This window comes from Odocoileus virginianus, chromosome 2, assembly GCF_023699985.2.
Source record: "Odocoileus virginianus isolate 20LAN1187 ecotype Illinois chromosome 2, Ovbor_1.2, whole genome shotgun sequence".
Taxonomy (NCBI): domain Eukaryota; kingdom Metazoa; phylum Chordata; class Mammalia; order Artiodactyla; family Cervidae; genus Odocoileus; species Odocoileus virginianus.
The window spans coordinates 14281926-14307158 of NC_069675.1; the positions used below are offsets into that span (position 1 = coordinate 14281926).

At 36.2% G+C, this 25233-nt stretch overlaps 1 protein-coding gene across 5 annotated transcripts in view; it reads right to left on the reverse strand.

The window, feature by feature from the left end:
* MEMO1 (mediator of cell motility 1) overlaps positions 1-25233 on the reverse strand; it is a 114916-nt gene that overhangs the window by 48764 nt on the left and 40919 nt on the right. For 3 of the 5 annotated variants that reach the window (XR_011491180.1, XM_070476523.1, XM_070476548.1), the window contains 2 exons: positions 16747-16828; positions 4838-4906 (listed from right to left, as the gene is read on the reverse strand). Coding sequence is in view for 4 of the 5 variants with exons in the window: in XM_070476523.1 (XP_070332624.1) it covers positions 4838-4906; positions 16747-16828 (151 nt within the window). In the remaining variant the exon portion in view is untranslated. The remainder of the gene's footprint in view (positions 1-4837; positions 4907-16746; positions 16829-25233) is intronic. The other 2 variants (XM_070476541.1, XM_070476530.1) reach the window with 1 other exon arrangement.

A 25233-nucleotide genomic window follows, 5' to 3' on the forward strand; every position in this document is an offset into this window, starting at 1 on the left:
ATAATTAAAACATGAAATGACTTTTATAATATCAATTGGGGCACAGATATATTTCATAGGTAAGTGTAACAAGGTTCTTCTGACAGAGACTAAAATTTGAGTATTATTTCAGAAATAAAGACCCGAGGTCAGAAAGCCTAACTGCTTCCTCTAATCTAATACGTGGCTATTCACCTTGCTTGGGTTTCCAGCAGACCCAACCGAGATGAAAAGATAAAGCCTAGGGCGGAAAAGAGCTCCCGTCAGTCTGAATTATCCAGCTGGGTACCCCAAGGGTTGAAACTCACCCAAAAGCAACATAGTGAAGTTCTGCATTTAGTTAAGAGAGATACCAGGAGAAAAAAGAGATTTAAGTCCCATCAATACAAAACCCTTAAAAGTGATATACCAAAAAACAAACCAAAAAAGGCTAGGTATTGTTGAAAAGAAGGAAAACCAAAGTACACACCTAATGAGCACTAGCCTCAGACTGAATCTCTGTGTTAGCTACATGCTAAAAGACAATTAGTAGCATAAGTAAAAAATAACATCTTTTCTCTTTCTTCCCCCCAGATCGCTAGGTCCATAAACACCTAAGCCATACACATATTTTGGAGAGAAATGGATAATACAGGCATTGGAAGTAACGCCACTTTCTCTCCCTTTAATTAATTACAAAGTGCTTTGTCATAAAGGGGTTACTTTTAAAATATCCGCATATAATCAATCACTGTTACCATACATACAAAATAAATTTTTAATATGAAAAAATAGGAAAAAAATCACTAGGCATTCTTTCAGAAATAATGTAGTTTACATAGAATACCTCCAGAGAATCAACATTTGTGGAGTTACTAAGAGAGTAGGGTAGTCTGTGCACTCAACACATGAGTCACCTAAGTGCCTGTTCTCATAAGTAGTCAACTATTTATACTAAATAATTTTTTAATTTTTCATAGTAAGTGGAGATATTTTAACTGAAGAATAAAATGTCATGTGGCCCCAAAGAAGATTCCTTTGGCTCTCTATTTCTGTCCTGCAAGGTTTTCTGAAAGATACGAATCAAAATCAAGTCACTATCTAAGTAACAATCTGAGTTTCAGTTTTTAAAAGTTGTAATAGGAAAAGACTTTACAACTATAAATATGGGAAAGAACTTAATGTATCATTTTAAAAATTCCTTAAACAGCCAGAGTACTCCTTCTAAAATATGAATCAGATCATATCACTCTCCTGCTTAAAACATCTTTCAAAGGTTTTTCATGGTCAGAGGATAAAACCCAAAATCCTTAAAACAGGTTCTAAAGTCTCAAATGAACCAGTCCCTTCAGTGTGATTCTCCCCCACTTAGATCACAGTACTTTATGCACACTGGTCTTCTTTGCAGTGCCCTGATGACAAGGATATCTTTGCCTATCTCAAAGCTTTTTCACATGGCTGGCTTTTTGCTGGCTTAAAGATCATCTCCCCAGAGATGCTGTCTCCAATATCTTATCCACAATATAAATCCAATCACCTTGAATTATAGCAGTTCTCAAAGTGTGAACTGTGGATTCCTCAATACCCTTTCAAGAAGTTCACAAAATCAAAACTATTTTCATAATAATACAAAGAAGTTATCTGCCTTTGCAATGTGTTAATATTTGCACTTGTGGTACAAAAGTGGGACTGTGTAAACTACGGGCTACAATAAAGATAATGGAATAAAAATGTACTAGTAGTTATGTATTCTTCACCTTCACCCATGCTGTTTTTTTAAAGCCTGTTTCGCTTAATTTCATTAAATGCTGAATTCTGAATACAGTTTTATTAAAATATGCTGTATGACAAAATGCATTCAATTTGTGGTAATAAATGCACATAGCACCTCTGCAACATACAGAAGCATGTCTCAAGGAAAAAGCATTTGTGTGCTTTTGAGTTGTGAGCTGAAGTAGACATTTTCCCCATGGAACACAATTTTTAGTTTGAAAAATGACTACAGAGAAATTGTGGTTGTTCCAACTTAGCTAACTGGCAGAAATTTTCTAGAAAACAAACCAAATGAGCCTGACACTTCCTAGAAAACATTTGACTTATTTGTTGCCAATGACAAAAATGAAACTTTTAAGTGAAAGTTAGGACTTTTGCAAAACTTGTATCACTGTGAGATTGACAGCTTCTCAATAATTAAAAATATTTCTAGTGAAATTGATGGTGATACTAACAAATGTGATTTTTTTTTTACATTGTATGATGAAATGTCAACATTTGAAAGACCTGCCTAACTCAATGAACAAGTATTTTCTAAATGTTCATGTAAGATATCTAAAAATCAAGCAAAGGTAAAAGATCCATTCAAATCCTACACACAAAAGATGATCCTGGTTGACATGTAGAGAATGGGAAAGTAAGAATCGAAGCTAGTGGTATCAAGTTCAACCTTCTCTCTTGGACTGTTATTTTTTTCTCTATACTTATTATTCCCCAAAGCATGTGTTCTCTATTTTCTCAAAGGACTCTGAAGACACTGCAAATCTCAGGGAGGGCCACTTTCAAGAGAACACAACTATAACTGTCAATGATTATAACACTCAGACCTTCAAATTTATTTATTCAGAATTCAATTCCAATATACTAATTACAAGAATAAGGTGATCACTCACATCATCCATCATTTGTCTTTCTTTTTACTGATCACCTTTACCATCACCTTCTCAGTCCTTGACTCTCTTTCCCTTTTACCATTTTTCCCCTTCCATTCTTACTGTCCGTTAACTTATTTAACACACAATTTCCACTTATATCAATATACACTCTCTATGTACTTCTAGGTCAAATTAATTCCGGGGTACCCTTTCAGTACATCATCAAAAAAATTCTGCCAAACAGAAAAAGGTTTGAAAAAAGCTGTTATATGAACTTGCCTTGATTATAGATGGTTCACAGACCAGGGTCAAATAAAGGATGTTTCTAAAAAGCTTTACAATCTAATTTCTACTTCACTCTTATTCATGAAACAAGTTAAAGTTATACATTAAATATGTATTATGAAATATCTGTTAAAGATGCTCCTCAAATCATCTGGCAATATTATAGTCTATTTATTATTAAAAATTTACTAAAAATAACTTTCAATAAAGGCCTGATAACAAGTGCAGGACAAACATACTACATAAAAACCAAAGAGAGCAGCTTTTTTAATAATTTGAACAAACTACTACTCAAAGGCAAAGAAGTAGGCTGAGGACGAGATTCTCTTTTTAAACTCATGGCTACTGTGAGTTACTTCTACATCTCACCACAAACGATTATACTTCATCTATGCTAGTACAGGTCTAACCAATCAATCAACATCTGACAGAATTAAAAGTTTCCAGCAGAAATTTTTGAAATTTCACAAGTTTCTTATTTTAGAGAGTGGTATACTAAGCTTTTTAAAGTTCACAAGTTTTTCATTTTATAGAGTACTATATGACTCAGCCTCAATTTGCCAGGAAGATTTTTTTAAGCTAATTTCAGAGCTGTCATTAAATTATTATGAGATAGTATACTTCAAACACCATATTAAATTCACTGTCAGATTCTAAAATAATTCAGATACCTTTTCCTGTCAATGAGAAATTATTCTTCATTCATTAACCAGAATTTAACAAGTACAATAAAAAATTTTCAATTATAAAGTGATTAAAATAGAACAATGGGCTTTGGATTTTTCTTTAAAAAGTGTTCAGGTTTTCAACGAAAATTTTAAAAAGCAAACTATTTAACTGGTAATGTTCCTGGACCCACTCCCACTGAGTGCATTCATGAGGGCAGGAGAGGGGCACACTCAGTTCTGACGTATCTACCTTGAGACAACATCAGATTCCACAGGTTAAGGGTTCAGTCCTACAAGAATGTCCCCACAGCCATCTCCCACCTCAGATGCCAGTCACAAGCCCAGGCTGTCACTTAGGCTTTACAGATTAGCGATTCCAACGACCACCTCCCTGAATTTCAATTCAGATGCCAATCGTAAGTCCAGGTTATTGCCTGTACTTCTGACAGACTGATAACAAGTCAAAGGTTCCCATGACCCCCTCCTTGGGTTCAATTTATTTGCTAGAGCGGCTTACAAAACTCAGAAAAACGTTTCACTTACTAGATCATTGGTTTATTATAGAAAGATGTAACTCAGTAACAGCCAGATAGAAGAGATGCAAAGGGCAAGGTAAGGGGAAAGAGCCAGGAATTTCCATGCCCTCTCCAGGCAGGTCATTCTCCCTAAATCTCCACACGTTCACCAAGCCAGAAGCTCTCCAAAGCCTGCCCTTTGGGGGTTTTAATCAAGATAGTGATTGATTCAACCTCCAGGCCCTCTCCCCTCCCCAGAGGAGGTCAGGAAGAGGGAATGAAAACTCCAACCTTCTAAACACAGGTTGAATACTCTGGCAACCAGTCCCCATTCTTAGGTGGGGTCCAAAAGTCACTTCATTAACATACAAGAAATCTTTTTTGTCAATGTCACCACTTAGGAAAGTTCAACAGTTTGGAGAACTATAGAAGAAGACTAAATACATATGTGAAATATATTATGATCATCTAAATGACCAAATATATATTTCTTACAAAATCACAATAGTGTGTTAACCATCTAACATTTCCAGAACTAAATATTTTACCATCAAAGGGAAGGTAATAACCAAAAGTTCAGATAATGAAAAACAGTATTAAAGCTTTTTATAACCTATATGTTATAATCAAATTGATAAAAAGTCAAATTCTTAATGAAATCAAATATATAATAAATATGTAAAACAAATTACTTCAGTGACAAAGCAAGTATGATATAATCTCCAATCACCTAATCAAAATGGAATCTAGCTATATTACTTACGTAATAGATGGATCCACTTGTTTGTAAGCATGAGCAGCACAAGACCCACAGTACGTATACCCTGCATGGCTACAAAACAAAAAAATGTTTAACTTAATGATCAGATTCAAAAGCAAATCATTCTGGGAGAAAAATAACTTCTGAAAGAAATATAGTAATTATGGTAAACATAACAGAATTATGTGTATAGATTAAAAAGCAATGTAGGGAATGATGCAACTTCTAGAATAGCACAGGGAACACATCATTGTTCTGTGTTCCAATTTTAAATGTTAAAAAGTGTTTTGTAATTTTTCTTTCTGATCTGAAGGAGAATTAGATTTGAAATTTTCTAGGCTTATTTGAAGTTGCTAATGTAACAGTAAGGGGCTTCCCAGGTGGAGTCAGTGCTAAAGAATCCGACTGCTAATGCAGGAGATGAAAGAGACTCAGGTCCAATCCGTGGGTTGGGATCCCCTGGAGAAGGGCACTGCAACCCACTCCAGTATTCTCTCCTGGAGAATCCCAGGGAGAGAGGAGCCTGGCAGGCTATAGTCCACAAGGTCACAAAAAGTTGGACACAACTGAAGCGACTTAACACGCAATGTAACACTAATAATAATATATGAGTTTTTAACATTCCTGTTCAATACCATCAACAGACTATCACATACACAAAAACGGTAAGATCAAAAGCAAGTCAAATCAGAGCAAAACAAATACCCTATAAGAAACAGCTCTTGTCCCTCTGCATATGTAGAGGTAAGAGAACTGACCTTGCCTTTTATGTATTATGCCCTTTCATTTTCTCTCACTATTATGCATTCTATCCTTCTCACCCTCTGGTCTTAGCTTACATTGGTTCTCTGATCACCCATACAATGACTTCGTTTCAGAACTTCAATTTTCTTTCTTGACTCAAGTTATGTGAGTCTAGAAATATTTTCTTTAATGCTTCTAGTGTGTGGCCAGTACATGTTTAACAAATGGCTCTACAGGAAAAAAAAAGTATATACATGTACAGAAGCTTATTATAAATTTTACTGAAATAAAAAGATATATATCACACAATTTACAAACAATGAAAAAATATGTAATATCCTTTACTGCAATGTAATATCCTCACAGGCAATTGACTGTCCCAGAATGCTTTCCCTGATTTTAGCTGACCTCTTTAATCATTAGCCAAATAATGACTGCAAATGACAAGGGTGAAACAATGAAGACATATGTCTGAATTTCACTCATTCAACAACTTGAAAAATGTCTTTGTTTATTAGACAGTAGTTTTTCAAATACTGGAAAGCATATTTCCTTCCTCATTTCTTTGTGCTAGTCACAACTGTAAAGCTTATAGACATAACATAATTAAAATTTAACCTGCATTATTAACCTTTCCCCATTTCTTTTCTTGAGTATAGACATATAATCAACAAAAAATAAAGTCCTGATTTGTAGCAATCTGCCTATTAATGTGGAGTAAATCATTCGCATCATGGCCAATTTCAAGATGCACAGTAAACTGAGAAGACAAAACACAGACTGGGGGAAAATATTTGTAAAGCATAAATCTGATAATGGATTTATATCTAAATGTATAAAGAAAAAGCAAATATCTGATAAAATATTTGTATTTGATATACAAAGAAATTTCAAAACAACCTAATGCTTTAAAAAGACACAGGTAACTATTTTACAAGACAAAAAAGAATTCTGAAGAATGGCTGCACAATAATGTGAATGCACTTAAAACTACTATACAAATGGTTAAAAATCCTTACAATGGTAAATTTTATGTTACGCATATTTTATTATGATTTTTTTAATTTTTAAGTAGAAAAATATGTGAACAGATCATTTCAAAAAGAACACCTGGGACGGCAAAAAGGCACACAAGAGACGGCTCTGCGCAAGGAGTGGCAGGTTAAAGCCACGAGCCCCACGGCACCCCCTAGAGTAGCGACAGTAAAGTGAGTGACCACACCAGTGAGGCAAGGATGCACAACTGACTGGCCTCTACTTGTGGAGATGCAAAATGGTACAACTACTCTGGAAAAAATGGTTTGGCAATTTCTTAAAAAAAAACAAACAAACAAACAGCTAAGCAAACTTCTGCCATATAACTCCTACCAGCTATTCCACTCCTAAAAAAAAAAAAAAAGCATTATGTGCACACAAACATTTATACTCCAATATGCACCCCATTTTTATTTGCAATAGCCAAAAACAGAAACAGTCAACCATCCCTCAAAAGGTGAACTGATAAACAAATTTCAAAATATCCATACAACAAAGTAACTTTTCAGCAATAAAAAGGAACAAACTATTGACACACTCAAAATAATTATGCTTAAAAAAAGGAATGGCAAAATAAAGCAAAATAAATATGCTGAGTGAGAGAAGACAGACAAAAAGCTTCACACTATATGATTCCATTTAAATAATTCTATAATTAAAAATGTTTAATTTTAAAAAAGAATATACACATATATGTGTGTGTAAAACTGAGTCACTCTGCAGAGCAGAGACTGACACAACACTGTAAATGAGCTATCTTAAATTAAAAAACAAAAGTAAATAATTCTAAAAAATAAAAACCACAGTGACGGAAAGGAAATCAGTGGACGTAGGAGGGTGAGGAGAAGGGCAGAGAGGTAAAGAAGGCACAAGGAAACTTCTGAAGATGAGGAGTAGGTTCACTGTCTTAACTGTGGTAATGATTTCACAGGTATATACATATTTCAAACTTATATATAAAACTATACACTTTATATGCAGCTGAATGTTAATCATACTCCAATAGAGCTATTTTAAAAATGGTACTCATCTTAACTAAACACAGAAAAAGAGAGTCACATAAGTCAATCACAGTCATACAAGATAGCAATGTGCTTCCTTAATTAGGACTAAAGTAACATGGGACACATGCTAAGCACACTGTAATCACTGAAGGCTTTACTAATCAGATTAATGGTGGTCACTCCATTCTCACATCTCTGTCAAGGGAGACTATCAAGCTGCCTCCACATACCAATATTCTCACAACCCAGTTCTAATCTTAGCCAGAAGGTAATATAAATTGTCCTGTGGCTCAGCAAACTCAGTTTTGCTGTCATCCTGTACTAATCTTGATACTCTAGACTAACCAGGGGCTCTATTTGATCCAATTACAACCCCCATCTTTCAATGCCCAAGACACCAATACCAACTGGTTCAGATTCTTAACACCTGTTCCTCATCTTAACATTACTGACTCCTTCCAATCAGTTCAGAAATACACTGTCTTGCCCTACCATGTGGACCTTAAAATTCATCTGATCCATCCGGACCTGTCCTGATCTGTCTCAAACGTGAATGACATTCAGATTTTCAACACTGCTTTGCTCTTAGTTGTCACTCACTTAACATTCCTCCACCTCTCAATTCTTATATCTGAAACTGATCTTTTCTCCTTAGATCTGCTTCTCAGACCTTCAGTTACTACGTGCTCTTCGTGCATTCAAAGGCCCTGGACCCCAATCTATGCTCCAATCCCTAACTCAAGCTGTCTTTCTGAGTCTCTCCCAGTTTTACCAATGCTGTTACTACTCAAGCTTAGTACTTTTTTTAAAATATATTTTTTAACTTTTTAGCACAACTCAGCGATTAAACAACAACATAGCCGATTAACAATGTTGTGATGTTTCAGATGCACAGGAAAATGACTCAGCCATACGTATACATGTATCCATTCTCCCCCAAACTCCCCGCCTATCCAAGCTGCCACATGACACTGAGCAGAGTCGCGTGTGCTATACAGTAGGTCCTTGCTGGCTATCCATTTTAAATATAGCAGTGTGTACATGCTAACCCCAAACTTCCTAACTATCCCTTCTACCAACTGAACATCTTTTCATGTACCTCTTGGCCATCTGTATGTCTTCTTTGGAGAAATGTCTATTTAGGTCTTCTGCCGTTTTTTTGATTAGGCTGTGTGTTTTGATGATATTGAGGCGCATAAACTACTTGTAGATTTTGGAGACTAATCCCTTGTCAGTCAAATCATTTGCAAATATTTTCTCCCATTCTGTGGGCTGTCTTTTCGTATTGTTTATGGTCTCCTTTGCAGTGCAAAAGCTTTTGAATTTAAATAGGTCCCATTTGTTTGTTTATTTCTTTTATTTCCATTACTCTGGGAGATCGATTGAAAAAGAGATTGCTGCAATTTATGTCAGAGAGTATTCTGCCTATGTTTTCCTCTAGGAGTTTTATAGTGTCTGGTCTCACATTTAGGCCTTTATTCCATTTTGAGCTTATTTTTATGTACAGAGTTAAAGAATGGTTTCACTTTTTTACACGTAGCTGCCCAGTTTTCCCAGCACCATTTATTAAAAAGGCTGTCTTTCCCCCATTGTATAATCTTGCCTCCTTTGTCATACGTTAATTCGCTTTAAGTGTGTGGGTTCTTAAATGCCAGACTTCTTAGAAACACTAGATTCTTGAAGAACAGGTAGGACAGAAATAGTAAGAGAAGAAGTGTAAGGGCATGCAAGAAGGGAATAAAGGCTGAAGGAAAAACATAAGCAAATGTCCGAATGTATGATGCAAATGAGAAAACATGAAATTGGCCTGAATGCAATAAGAGAGTAGTACTAAGACAGAATGAGACTCTGACTCATTATCAAGTCTGGACTTGATAAAACAAGTTTCTGAAAAACTGATGTATGCTCTTGCGCAGGGAAGTGACCATGTGAAACTGTTATCCTATACTGAAAAACACAAGCACAAAGGACATGAGGGACAGAAGTGCTACATGAAGCTCTCTTGGAAACTGTGGTTTGAGGTAGTAATGTCATGGTCTAGAATGGTGTCAGTGTCAGTGGGAAATGAGAAATCAATGCACTAGAGTCTAAAAAGAAAAACTGACGTATCTTAGTGACCAAGTAGGAGGAGGAAAAAGAGGACAGTTATGACTAACAGTGGTAACTAACATCTACTAAGTGCTCACCGCACTGTCAGGCAATCTTCTGTGTCAAAGCATTTCTTTTAATCCTAACAACTCTCTTAGATAGGAGTTACTATTCTTCTCTTTTTATAGGTGAAGAAACTAAAGCAGAAAGGTTAAGAAACTTGCTTAAGGTCATACAGATAGTAAGTGGTACTCCAGAATTCAAACCCAGGCAGTAGAGTTCCAGAACCCATTCTTAACCACCAAAATAGACCTTTACATATTTGAAGGAAAAAGGGGAAGAGTCCTGGAGTTGGAAAAGTAAAGGTCCTAACAACTGAAGAGTATTTCCAGAATCATAGATCCTTTAAGACGACAGGAAAAGATGATAGCTTTGATAACATGATTAACTAAGGTAAACTTGTTTCATAATAAGAACTCAGAATTCACGGTTTTAGTCCTTTCTGAAGCTGAAGGCTTGAAATTGTGCTTGAACTGAAAGACAAAATAGTGGCAAAGAGAGAGGAGTCTTAACCTGGATAAAGAATACATTGCACTGTATCTTTTTTTTTTTTAATCATTGTGTATACCATCCCTCTTATTCCCCATAGTGAGGAACTCTACTTATATGAAAGGACTAAGATCACAGTCAAAGAAGAGAATATCTATTACTTTCCTTTATCCTGGCCCAGATATATGGTAAAGAATAAAGTCATAGTAATTATCATCAATTCTCACCAGTGAGTCTCTGTCCCTATACCCTTCTCTTGCTAGTAGAACCTAATTCTACATGTATGTAGAAAGAGGTTCCATTAAGAGATCACACACAATAAAGAAGGCTTTGCTAAGGGAATGGCTATTTTCTTTTGTTCATGACAGCCAGAAAAGTAATGAAAATTTGCGCTCTACAGATATTTGACTATGCATCATAAAAGTGTGTCCAGGTCAGTCTTTTTAAAGTTTTTAAAATCCTTAATACAAAGACATCCTGCTAGCAGTTACAGGTCACTCTGATTCTTAATGTAACTTCTCATGAAAACAAATACAGAATTATACTGTAATATCTATAATCTGTCATTAGGCTAAAGCTATGCCTCTAAAAACTGATTCTTCTTTTAATGCAGAGTACTTCTGTTTCTCCCTTTACGCCTACATGGCAGACCCTTTGTATCAGCGAGTCCAGTTCCTAACCTACCAGAATTTGTGCCCCTTACAGAGCTGCTATTAAATGAGGATGCAACATCACTGTCCATGATCATTCACTGGTTAAGTGACAGTTTTCCATACAGCAACCTTGCAGTGTGATATAATTTAAATTCCTACATCAGGAAAATTACCAATCACTACATGGACTTTCACTTGTATCAACCATGAATGCCAAGAGTCTACAAATATTCTATGTAAGGGCAGAATATTCAAATCTACAAATATTCAAAGAGGATATAAGGAATCATAAAAGTACACTTATTTGACTTCAACAAAGTCAGAATCTAGTAGTCCTAGTTCTACTGAACAGCAGCAAAAAATGCAAAATAAAGACCGCACTAGATGAAATGAGAAGACTGGACCAGATAAAATGATACCTCCTTTTTAAGAGATTTAAGAAAAGTCTGCAACCTTAAGTTATGATCTACAAACCTAGAATCTAAAGTTATAAAACCCCTGTGAACATACACACTACTATATATAAAATAGACAGCTAATAACAACCTGTTGCAGAGCACAGGGAACTCTACACAATACTCTATAATGACCTTCATGGGAAAAGAATCTTTAAAAAAAAAAAGAGTGAATATATATACATATAAAACTGATTACTTTACTGTACACCCGAAACTAACACAACATTATAAATTAACTATATGCCAACAAAAATTTGAAAAAACAAAACAAAACAAAACCAACACCCGTGAGCATACAGGATCAAGCTGAGGGACAACTAGACCCAAACAGTTCACAGAAGCAGCAACCTCCATACTGCCCTCTCAATTTTATTCTGCTGCACCTAACTTTGTATTCTTTTCTTTCATAGGCACGGCTCCATGGCCCTAAAGATTCCAGCTTCAATAAAAAATATCAGTAGATTGTTATACCCAAAAAATATCCAAGTAAAACAGCCACTATTCAGGATATTTTATTTTTATAATTGGAACCTCACAAATATTAAGTAAACAGTGTTATGAGCTAAAAAGTCAAGTAAGAATAAACTAACCACAATGTTGCATGTTGAGTTTCTTTTACTGCTAGCGTATATATGATGTGAGATGCTGCCATGAATAATCTGCCACTTAATATTACCAAGGACTGCATATCTCTAAGAAATTAAATTAACTAGATAATTTATTAAGATTCACTGTCTCATGATATACACTGGTAGAGTGCTATAGGTATGCTTCACTATATACAACCTGGTCTTCTATATAAATGTTTCTTGGCTTTCAAATTTTTCAAACTGGTTTTTACACTAAAGGTAATACATGTCCAGAGTAAAAAAAAGAAAAAAGAAAAAGTCAAACAATGAAAAAAGGTACAGAATGAAAAGTAAAAGTATCCTTTATTCCATACTATTCCTACTAGATTAGCCACTAAGAAATCAAACTCTAACAGACTTTTCTGGTGGTCTAGTGGGTAAGACTCTGTGCTGTCAATGTAGAATATGCCATGTTGTGTAGCCAAAAAATTTTTTAAAAAAAATCAAACTCTATTGTAAATGTCTGGTGGGAGCCTTCAATAGTCATTGTCTGTGCATGCGTGCTAAGTCACTTCAGTAGTGCCAGACTCTTTGCAACCCTATGAACTGTAGTCCACCAGGCTCCTCTGCCCTGGGATTCTCCAGGAAAGAACACTGGAGTGGGTTGCCATGCCCTCCTCCAGGGGATCTTCCCGACTCAGGTGTTGAGCCCGAGTCTCTTATGTCTCCTGCACTGGAGGCAGGTTCTATGCTTTACAGCAAAATACAGTTTCATCATGTAAATTCCCTTCCACAGTCATCAGCTTATATTTTTTATATTCAGTAAGAGGTTTCTTAAGTGATGCATACCTGTACAGCTCCATTTTAAGGGTTGCTGAGTTATTCAAGAATACTGCAAGATAAACAATTCTGGCATCAAAGTATCTGGCAGTCATGGCTTTTGGAACTCCTAGTTCATGAAATCATTTCAATATATATCCCTGGGCCACATACTGTCTCCTGTGCCTTAAGTAACCTGTAGTTCTGTTTCAATCAAAGGATAAGGATATTTTTAGTCAAATTCTTTTGAATCCCTCTCCCAAATGTGCCTGCTTATATGTCATACAGATTAGAATTCTTTAAGACTGATCAACAGTTAGTTTACATGTCAATATTTATTCTTCTAATAATGTCAATAATAAATGACATTATTCTATTTAATCTACATCAATATAAAAAGGACCAAATGTTTAAGCATTTTTGAAACTGTGCTACTTAGGTTCTGGGTTTGTTTTTTTAAGGTTCCCCTTGTATGATTTATTCTTATGAAGGCACAGTCTAAGAAAAGGTGGTCCCAGAGAGCTAGAATTTCTAAAATTTTAAAAATGTTTTTGATTTTAAATAAATACAGAAATCTTAAAATTTTAAGTTGTCTAACTACTATATAAGTATGTTCTTACAAAGACCTTTTTGTGTCTGTGTCATGTCCAACTCTGACCCCATAGACTTTAGCCATAGCCATGCTCTTCTGTCCGTGAGATTTTTTCAGCAAGAATACTGAAGCAGGTTGCCATTTACTCCTCCAGGGGATCTTCCCAACCCAGGGATCAAACCCGAGTCTCCTGTGTCTCCTGCACTGGCAGGCAGATTCTTTGCAACTGAGCCACCTGAAAAGCCCTTTGTGCCTATTTAACAATAAAATATTTGTATTTGCTTTTCTATCTTAAAAAAAAAAAAAGGTAACTCTGGAAAGGTTACCTCTGGAAACCATATAATAAGATGAACTTAACTATATTTAAAGTTTTCATATACTAACAAAGTAGAAATTATTTACATATAAGCATTAACTACAAAGTCACCATACGGCAGAAACATGCACACCAAAGCCAAAACTATTTTCAATATTCATTTTGAAACCTCAGGTAACTTAGAAATCTTTTACAAATCAAAGTATTTGTAACTCAGGCCCAAATATCTCATTTTCCAGGCCACTTCCAAAGATTTCAACTTAAAACTAACTACAAGAAGGAAACAAGCATAGCTAGTTTTTCATGAATAACTAACCTCATTTTATGTTGACTCAGTTCAGTTCCCACATTTAGAATAGGTTTTATCTAGGAAGTTAGTATACCATAATAGTCAAATATCAGCATAGACATGGGAATGACAATAGGACATATATTATGAGATACTATATAAAAAGATGATTACTAATCCATCATTTCTCACCCAACCAAGGATCTCATTTATACAAACTTCCCAACTTATCCTTGCATCAATTTTTCTCTACTGGACTGTGTCATCAACATTATAAACACTTTAATAATTCTCATTTTAAATTGATACCATATTCCCATTGCCCTATTTCTTTGATTTATAGCAACATTTCTCCCCAAAAAAACTGTCTATATTCACTATCTTCATTTCCCTCCTTGATTCTTTCTTGAACTCACTCCAACTGTGCTTTCATCCCTAACACTCCACAGAAATTGTTCTTACTAAAATAACCAGCAATCTCCACAGTATCCAATTATCAATTATCAGTCTTCATCTTATTTGACCTACTGGCAGAATTTGACACACCTGATCATCTTCTCCTCCCTGACACATTTTCATCCTTTTACTTCCCAGAAACATCACTCACTCTTGGTTTTCCTCCTTCTTCCGTGGTCCTCCTTCAAAATCTCCTTTGCAAATATTCATCTTCATCCTGACCTCTAAATAAAGATGGCTTGCCTAAGGGCTTAGTCTTTGAACTTCTATTTTACTCCCTAGGCAACTACAGTCCAATTAGAGTTTAAGTGTAATAAGTTACACACTTACCTGTGTTAAGTGTGATACACCAACACAGCCTAGCCCTTCTTCCCTGTACTCCAGATTCACATAATTAGCTGCCCATTTGAAATCCCCACCTGGATACCTAGTAGGCATCTCAACATTAACACAGGGAGAATAAAATGATAGATTCTATACAAACACTTAAAATTCCACTCCCCACCTCCACCCTTGTTTTTTCCTTTAATTAATACAAACACAATTCCATCCTTTCAATTTCACAAGCCAAAACTTAAGTCATCTATCTATGACTTTTTCTTCTATTTTATTGGCCCTACCTTCAAAAATACCCAGAATATACTGCTTCTTATCACCTCCACCACTAGCTCCCAGCCAAAGCCATTATGTCATCTCTTTTTGGTACTAGAGTAATAAGCCTCCTAAACAGATTCCTTTCCTCCACAAAACAAAAAGTCCAGACCACAGCAAAGAGTAATCCTCTGCAAACCTAAGTCAGATGGTACTACTTTTCTGCTCAAAGCTTCTCCTTACTTGCCATACAACTTGGAATGAAAACCAAAGCTTTCATGATCTCCCACGAAGCCTCCTCACAATCAAACCCCCACTGCCGATCTCAGCCACTACTCTTCCCCACACACATGCCTCTCCAGCTACACTGGCCTTGCTTTTCCTCAAACACACTAAGCACATTCTGTCCCAGAGCCTCTGTCCTTGCTGCTTCTCAACCTGAACTCTTTCCTGGGTATCTGCATAACTCCTCTCTCACATCATTTAGGCTCAATTGCTACTTAACAGGGAGAGTTTTTCTTATTATTCTATATAAACTAGCAACTCCCAACCCATGCAGTCACTCTCAATCCTCTTATCTGCTTTATTTTTCTTAGCGCCCAACAGCACTTGACACAGAATTATTATTACTGACTGCATTCCCCAAACACTAAAAGGCAAGCACTATGAGTAGTGATTTCAATTTATTCAAAGAGCAGCACAAAGAAGAGCATCTAGCATTTAGCCTGATAAACATCTGCTGAATGACAAAATGAGTAACAGCAAGTCACTATGCTAAAAGTTTTATAAAGATTAGCTCATTTAATCGTTAGAAAAACCATATGAAGGTAATATCATGATTCTAACTTTACCAATAAGACAAAGGCACAAGAGATTAAATAACTTGTATGTCACACAGTTGGTAAGTAGTGTAGTCAACTTCTGAATCTTTTAAATGAGATCAAGTTAGATCTCATTTAACTAAATGTTTGGCACATAAAATATGCAACATTTATGTAATACTTATTATGTGCCCAACATTAATGTAAGTTCTGTATGTGTATTTACTTGTTAATTCTCATAGTGTTTAATGAGTGGTTACTATTATTATTTTCACTATTTATTATTTATCAAGTTACCAACCTGAACTTGAGAAGCCACATAAAAGATGCTGCTGTGAGAGAAGTAGCAGAAACTCCAACATTTACCAAATCAAAATTAACTGAATTCATACCAAACAAACAGTTAACTGTGTTTGTTAGCTTGTAATTCTCAAAAAGTCCTCTAACACAGACAATAGATTGCCTTCTAATAGGCAATAGACTGCCTTCATTTAAAAAAAATCTACCCATCCTCTAAAATCCTGGCTGCTATTCCATATTGCACCACATTATGTTTAATACACTTTTATTTGTAAGTTTAAAACTATGTGATTAAAGTAGATCTTCTTAATGTTTAAAATAGAACTTACTCATTTATACCAAATACTATTGCAATCACCAAGGTTACCTAATGTTTAAACTGTTTCAACTAATGTTTAACTGTTTTAAAAGTCAGTTTTATTACCAAAAATAAAATTTGAAACTTCTGCATCTGAGAAAATAGCCAATTCCTTTATCCTTGAGTTAAAGTGAAAGCCACAGCAATCATGAAATTTAGTGACTATAACGTCAGCATTTGATTTTTAATTTTTAATTCAATCAATAGATATTCATCCTTTATTAATAATCAACACATGAAAGATTATGGGTAAAGACCCTTAAAACTTACGGTGCAATAATGGCTCTAGCAGGTCTTTTTGTAGACTGCACTTGTGAAAGCCAACCTTCTAGCTGGGCATTCAGCTGCGGTCCTATAAAGAGAGAAAGAGGGAAACTGCAGTGAGCAAAGCAATACAGTACCAATAACCATGCACGACACAAAGTCCTCACTGAACTTATTTGGGACTAACACAGCTTAATGGGCAGTGGATCATCATTTTAGATGTTAATATCTGAAACTTAACCAATTATAAGTTTCCAGGAGCAAGCCATATGATAAAGACAAGTACTGATTAAACAAAATTTGCTTTAATCCACCAGTTTATTTATTTACAACCATCTTCGTTCGAGAACAACACCTCCTCCTCAATCCAAGGTACTGATCAAACAAAATAAAACAACAAACAGAAAACAACAGTATATGAAAAGAAAATAACTGAATATTTCTGGAGCACCAAAACTTGCCTTAATCACTAAAATCACATCCATAGTGTGATCATTACAATACTCAATGACTGTTTCTGCCATCCACGCCAGCCCCTATTCTCGTATCATATCAATAACCAGGAACTATACCACCTCAAAAATCTCAGGTTCAGGCATCCCACTCTCTTTACTTCCTATCATTCCAGTTTACTCTAAAAGTCTGTTGGAGTCATTTTGCCAACAGTCCTTCATCCTCTCTCTCACTCCTTATACCTTTCCTGAGATTTGATGATCCATCACTATAATCATTTCCTTGCCTGTGGCCTCCTCCTTTGCTCCCCTCTTCCTCCATCATAGTCAAATCATAATTAAAACCAGCATTCCACCTAACATGGCACCTCCACCTGAATAGCTGAATAAGACTGTAAAGAAATACAATCATAAGAACTTTGAAATTATGTTCATAAATTTCAGTAGACCCTTAGGAGACAAAGCTCAGAAATCATACCACAATAACCTAGTGAATTTGCTCCTCCATCTTTAAGATAAAGAATTACTTCATATAGCTTCTCCTTTTATTTTAAACTGTCATCCCCTCCCCATTCCCAGCAGATGATCACTTTGTTAAGGAAAAACAAGCAGCAGCAGAATACCCAACCATCCCGGTTTGCTCAGGACTTAGCCAGTTTTAGCATTGGAAGTCTGGTGTCCTGGGAACTCTCTAAGTCCCAGGCAAACCTGAATGTTAGTCACCCTAAACTCAGAAGAGAACTACTTCCTCTTCCTCTTTTCCTGCTCCTATCAAAAGAAAAACAAACTACTTCTGCACTGGGTCCCAATTTGTCTTCCTTATTCAAAGACTCTGCTCTCCCAACTACCCTTTTCTCCGGCCCTAACTTGTCCCTTTGTATGAGATCATTATAATCGGCATGCAAATTTAAATTTTTTTAATTAAGAAAAAAGAAACGCTAAACAAGCCTCTAACCAGCAACTCAGGACCATCTTTCTCAAGGACCCAGTAGCCATCTCTTTGAGGTGTGATCATCAAGGACGATAGGAGCCTAACTTCAGAGGGTCACCTAGCCCCAAGTTGCTAAATTACTTCCTATCATAAAAATACATAAGTTTATTTTTCCTTTGGATAAAGCAATTAGCTAATACATTATGATCACCCTGATTACCAAGCGAATTTAGAATGAACTATGTGTGACAAATAGTTGCTGTCAAGTCCTCTTTCTTGAGCACTACTTATTATTTATCCTAAGAATATGCATGTAATGGATTTTATCTGCTTAGCTATATAAAAGGATAAGTGTTCTTTAGGTCTCTGCAATCTCTTAGCAGACAGCTGGTGATGTACATCGTATTCAAGCTTACTACTTGTCAAAAATAAAATTGTTTCCTTTCTCAGAATTTTTATACTTACTGAAAAAGTTCTTAAATTTAGATATGAATTTTCATAGGACTCGTGTTTATGTAAAAACAAAAGCAAAATGAATTCAAAAATCTTTAAAATTTTTTCATATTCACAATCTGATTTCTAAATTTCTTTTTAACTCAGTCATCAATGACTCTGTTTAATATCATCCTCTGTACCATTTAAGGAAGTAGTGATGTGATATTTCTTTTTAAAATGCTCCTCTACTGCCTCAGAATTCTCCTTCAAGCAACTGAAACACATTGTTCAAGTTGTGATGCTACACCTTTCCTGATGTTACCAAACCAAAAGGTATCACCAGAAAGTGCAACAGGTTTCGGAAGACAACACAGGCATGTTCATCTCTTCCTTAAAAGATATGTTACCTGAAACACCAATGGGTAGCATTATCTAGTCATACCAACAGGATTAATTATTGAGTTTGGGTATATATATGTAGGCAGTGATAACCATTTCACAACTGACAATGATTTAAAGATGCCACTGACTGCAAAACACATTTCAATTTCAGAAATATTAAAATCGGGAAATCTACATCTTTAAATCAGTGAAATATAGTAGCACTATGAAAACCACACTCTCCACAATGTTCTGGTATTTTTATTTCAATGGAGAACAATGAAAAAAATCATCAAGACTAGCATCTGGGAATGCTTCTCACTGTAACCAAAACTGTTTCTCAAAAGGCTTACTGAATATAATCATCTCACTTAATTTAAAAAGTAACATTTCAGCAGTTCTCCCCAAATCCTTTCCCTCCTTACTGTTGCCTTACCTTGATCATATACTTAGAATTTATTGCTATACTTTTTACAAAACTAAGTATCTTATTTTTAGATACATCTCAAGGGGTGCTATTTGTTTTTATGTATCTATGACAAGACTCCTCACACAGAAAATAACATGCCCTTGGGAACACAAGAACTGTCTCAGGGAATCTGACCCCAAGCCCATCCAGAGCCGTACTGCAGCAAACCCGAAACACAGAAACAGTCTTCTCCTTTATACAAACCTCAAACGGTCAGACCAAATCCAAATATCTTGGATTCCGTATTACCCACTAAAATTACAAACATAAGAATTTGTTTATAATTTTTGCTAAATTCTGTAGTTCAGAATACAATTCATCAGGGCAAATAACTATCCAGTGAACAATCTTCAGTGCATACCATCCAACTCACATCTAGCCAAGTGGCTATCACTTAATCACATTCCTGCCCACTCATATAGTCTTTCAAAAATTTTCATATAGTTAATACCAATTCCGTTGGATTTCATACCTAAAAGGGATTCAAAATTTGAAGGATCACAGTGTACTCCTCCCTTGAGGTGATTTACAAAACCATAATCTGAATAATGGGTTCAGCATTGATTCCTTTAAGAGTTTCTTAACTTGGAATCACTATTCTGAATCTATTTATGAACAAATTTCCTATCCCTATCAAATGTTGCCACTGAATTCCTTGAGAGTGCCTGGTTATAGTATCTCACCTCAACTTTTGTTAAACATCAACATATTGATTTATGTCTGCTATTTCTTCATTATAAAAAAAAATATGGGAACACATATAAAGACAAGGGTAAAACAATAATCCTATAATTATAAAAAAACACCAAAATTAATATTTTCCAACTTTCCTGCTAGTCTTTAAAATGATAGATAATTCTGTAAACTGCTTTTATTTAAATAACAGTACATAAGTATTTTCCTATATTACAGACACTTGAACATTTTATAGTTAAATAAGATTTCTTTGTGTAAATGGATCACTGGTTTCCTTAAATGTTACTCTAATATGTTTTTGTGCAGTTATAAATAATTCTGTAACACATATCTCTATTTTCATATTTTAAATTATCTCCTTTGGAGATTCTCAGAATGGAATTACTATGTAAATCAATGTGAATCTTTTTAAGATTTCAAAACATGTATTAAAAATGTTATCCAAAATTGCATCCCTTCATAATTATGCACCATGCATGAACATCACCTGTTTTACCATACCCTCACCTCATTTCTCTCATTTGATAAAAATTAAAATTTAATGCCTGACCTCAATTACATTTGACATTTTAAAATAAATCATTCTATTTCTTCAAAGCAATTAAAATGACTAAAAAAAAATATATATATATATATATAGTCTCTTAAGATACGTATTTTCTACTCAGACCATGGAATAGCAACATGATTGTTAATAACAGATAACTTGTGACTGGCAGGAATGCTTGAGGTTTAGCAAACAATTACCATCTACTGGCCTGTACAGTTGTTGCTGCTGTTCAGTCACCCAGCTGAGTCCGACTCTTTGCAGCCCCATGGACTGCAGCATGCCAGGCCTCCCTGTCTCTCACCATCTCCCAAAGTGTGCCCAAGTTCACGTTCGTTGCACTGGTGATGCCGTCCAGCCATCTCAACCTCTGACACCCTCTTCTCCTTCTGCTCTTGATCTTTCCCAGCATCAGGGAATTTTCCAATTATTTGTCTGTGCACATCAGATGACCAAAATACTGGAGCTTCAGCATCAGTCGTTACAGTCAATATTCAGGGTTGATCTCCCTTAAGATTGATTGGTTTGATCTCCTTGCTGTCCAAGGGACTTTCAGGAATCTTCTCCAGCACCACAGCTCGAAGGCATCAATTCTTCTGTGCTCCGCCTTCTTTATGGTCCAGCTCTCACATCCGTACGGGCCTACTGGGAAGACCATACCCTTGACTATATCGACCTTGGTCAGCAAAATAATGTCTCTGCTTTTCAAAATACTGTCTAGGTTTGCATTATAACTTGCTTACAGCTATCCTTGGATTTGGGTCAAAGCATCTTCCCACTAGAAATAACTGCCAATGGAGAAAAGTTTGTTAGTTGTATAGTGTCCAGTGAAGAATATTACTGTCTTTTAATTTTGGAATATACTATGTTTGCTGGTGCTATTTTTATACAGTGAAGCAATAGCCTTGCAGGAGAATAAACAATTTAATAATAAAATATTCAACTTCTTAAAAAAAAAAAATACTGTCTAGGTTTGTCATTGCTTTCCTGCCAAGAAGCAATCATCTTCTGTTTTCAAGGCTGCAGTCACCATCCACAGAGATTTTAGAGCCCAAGAAGAAGAAATCTGTCACTACTTCCACCTTTTCCCCTTCCATCTGCCATCCAGTAACAGGGCTGGATAACACAATCTTAGTTTTTTTAATACTTAGTCTTAAGCCAGCTCTTTCACTCTCCTCCTTCACCCTCATCAAGAGGCTCTTCAGCTCCTCTGCTTTCTGCAATTAAGAGTGGTATCATCTGCATATCTTAGATTGTTGATGTTTCTCCTGCCTATCTTGATTCCGGCTTGTCATTCATTCTGCCCAGCATTTCTAATGATGTGCTCAGCATATATGTTAAACAAACAGGGTGATAGCAGACAGCCCTGTCATACTCCTTTCTTGATCTTGAACCAATCAGTTGTTCCACACAGGATTCTAACTGTTGTTTCTCGACCCGCATACAGGCTTCTCAGAAGACAGGTAAGATGGTCTGGTATTCCCATCTCTCTAAGAGCTTTCCACAGTTTGTCATGATCCACACAGTCAAAGGCTTTAGCGCAGCTGATGAAACAGAGATAGATGTTTTTCTGAAATTCCCTTGCTTTCTCTTTAACCCAGTGAATGTTGGCAATTTGATCTCTAGTTCATCTTCCTTCTCTAAACCCATTTGGACATCTGAAAGCTCTTGGTTCACATAATGATGAATAGCCTAGCATGCAAGATTTACTAGCGTGGGAGATGAGTGCAACTGTCCGATAGTTAGCACATTCTTTGTAACTACCCTTCTTGGGAATTGGGATAAGGATTGACCTTTTCCAGTTCTGTGGCCACTCCGGAGTCTTCCAGACTTGCTGACATAATGAATGCAAAACCTCGATGGCATCATCTTTAGGGATTTGAGTAGTTCTGCTGGAATTTCATCACACCCACTAGCTTTATTAACAGCAGTGCTTCTTAAGGCCCACCTGACTTCGCACTCCAGAATGTCTGGCTCTGAATGACTAACCACACTATCATAGTAATCCAGTTCATTAAGATATTTTTTACACAATTCTTCCATGTATTCATTCTACCTCTTCTTGATCTCTTCAGCATATACTAGGCCTCCACCATTTTTACCCTTTATTGTGTCCAAGTTATCCATTATACCAGTCACAAGTTATCCATTACTGAAGTTTAGCAAACAGCTACCGTCTACTGGCCTTTACAGGAGACAGGTCAAATGCAAAACCAAGCCTATTATGCTGCTGCTGCTGCTAAGTCATTTCAGTCGTGTCCAATTCTGTGCGACCCCATAGACGGCAGCCCACCAGGCTCCACCGTCCCTGGGATTCTCCAGGCAAGAACACTGGAGTGGGCTGCCATTTCCTTCTCCAGTGCTTGAAAGTGAAAAGTGAAAGTGAAGTCGCGCAGCCATGTCCGACTCTTCGTGACCCCATGGACTGCAGCCCACCAGGCTCCTCCATCCACAGGATTTCCCAGGCGAGAGTACTAGAATGGGTTGCCATTGCCTTCTCCAGCCTATTACGTTGTATTATGCTAAAGCTTTAAGTCACTCACAATCATAAATACTTTCATATTCTCCTACCATTAAATCTTTTTAAATAATGGGTTTTTTTAACCTTTTAGTAACAATAATTCTTTCTCCTATGATAGTTAAAAAGTGGTCTACAGACCAGAATCATCAATGTGTTTATTTTAAAAAAGAGATCACTATGTCACCACAATCTCTGGGGATGGTACCTACAGCTTTTAACAAGCTTTTAACAAACTTTCAGGTGACTGTGATACACACTAAAATGTGGGGGTCACTGCCATAAAGGCATTCATGTGTACAAGAACATGCTATATGAATGAGTATATGAATGAATACAGCTAACATAACAGACTCTTGGTTATAAACTGTTTTCATTACATAAATAAATCACATAATCTATAAATTAACAATATAAAAATGCATGAATTCTTGTCTCTAAACTACTTGAATCCATAAGTGATCCACTATTCCTTAAAATATGCATAAGTTTATTTTTAATAGTGTTTCTAACCTTTCACTTCAATCAATACCTCACCAGCTTTTCCAGTCAAACACCCCTCATGACAAAGGAAAATGAACTCAAGATTCATAGAAACTGGATGATAAACAAACTCTTTTACATCTTCTTAGTCCAAAAATTTATGTGAATGTAATAAACTAAATGATAATACAATATACACAGTAATTTCAAACTCCCATGCTCATACCTGTGATTTAAATGGAGGCCCTAAGAAGATACACCACCTTTACCCTCTAACACCAGGGTCAGTACTCTAATTAGGAAACATGAATCAGAATCATAAAAAGCAAGACGCTAAAGTGGTACAAATGCTTAAAGTTGAGTCCACAATACTTCTTTGATGCATATCTAACCAGGACTTGTTATCTTCTCCCAACTGCAACTAACTTTTTTTTTTTTTAATGTTTCTTTGGGTTACAACCAACCAGTTGCTACTACCCAATCTGGATAATTTGATACCAAATGCAAACACACAATTTATGGGAAAATAAAACAAGTCTGCCTGAGTGGAAAGAATCAGAAATAGGATAAGACTTTCCACACAAGGAAACAATTTTCAGCTAACTGCTCAGAATAAGTTTCTGATACCAATGGTCAAGATGGCAAAATAGGAAGACATGAAATTTTCATCTCCTAACTGGTCAGGGCTTGAGCCTAAGCCCCTCTGGTGGTGGTTATTGCTTACTCAGTCATGTCCGACTCTGCCACCCCATGGACTACAGCACGCCAGGCTTCCCTGTCCTTCACCATCTCCCAGGGCTTGCTCAAACTCATGTCCATTGAGTCAGTGATGCAACCATCTTGTCTTCTGTCATCCCCTTCTCCTCCTCCCTTCAATCTTTCCCAGCATCAGGGCCTTTCTAATGAGTTGGCTCTTTGCATCAGGTAGGTCAAAGTATCTGAGCTTTAGCTTCAGCATCAGTCCTCCCAATGAATATTCAGGACTGATTTCCTTTAGGACTGACTGGTTTGATCTCCTTGCTGTCCAAGGGTTTCTCGAGAGTCTTCTCCAATACCACAGTTCAAAAGCATCTGTTCTTTGGTGCTCAGCCTTCTTTACGGTCCAAGCCCCTGTGGTAGGAGCACCAAGTCCAAGCTGCTGAACTTACAGAGTACTTCAACCCTAAGAAATATGAATCCATGTGAGCTCTTCCAAAGGCCCACATCTCAGCACCAAGACCCAGTTCTACCAACTGCCTCCAAACTCCAGTGCTTCAGGTCAAGCAATCAATAAGACAGAAACACAGCCCCACCCACCAACCAAAATGAGATGACAGAAGGAGCAAGCTAAAAACCTATAAGAACAAATAAATGAAGGGGAACTAGGCAATCTACCTGAAAATGAATTCAGAGTAATATTAACAAAGATGATCCATAAACTCAGAAATAGAATGGAGGCACAGACTGAGAAAATACAAGAAATGTTTACAAGGATCTAGAAGAATAAAGAACAAACAAATGGTGATGAAAACACTAACCAAAATGAAAAATACACTAGAAGGAATCAACAGCAGAATAACTGAGGCAGGAGAACGAATAAGT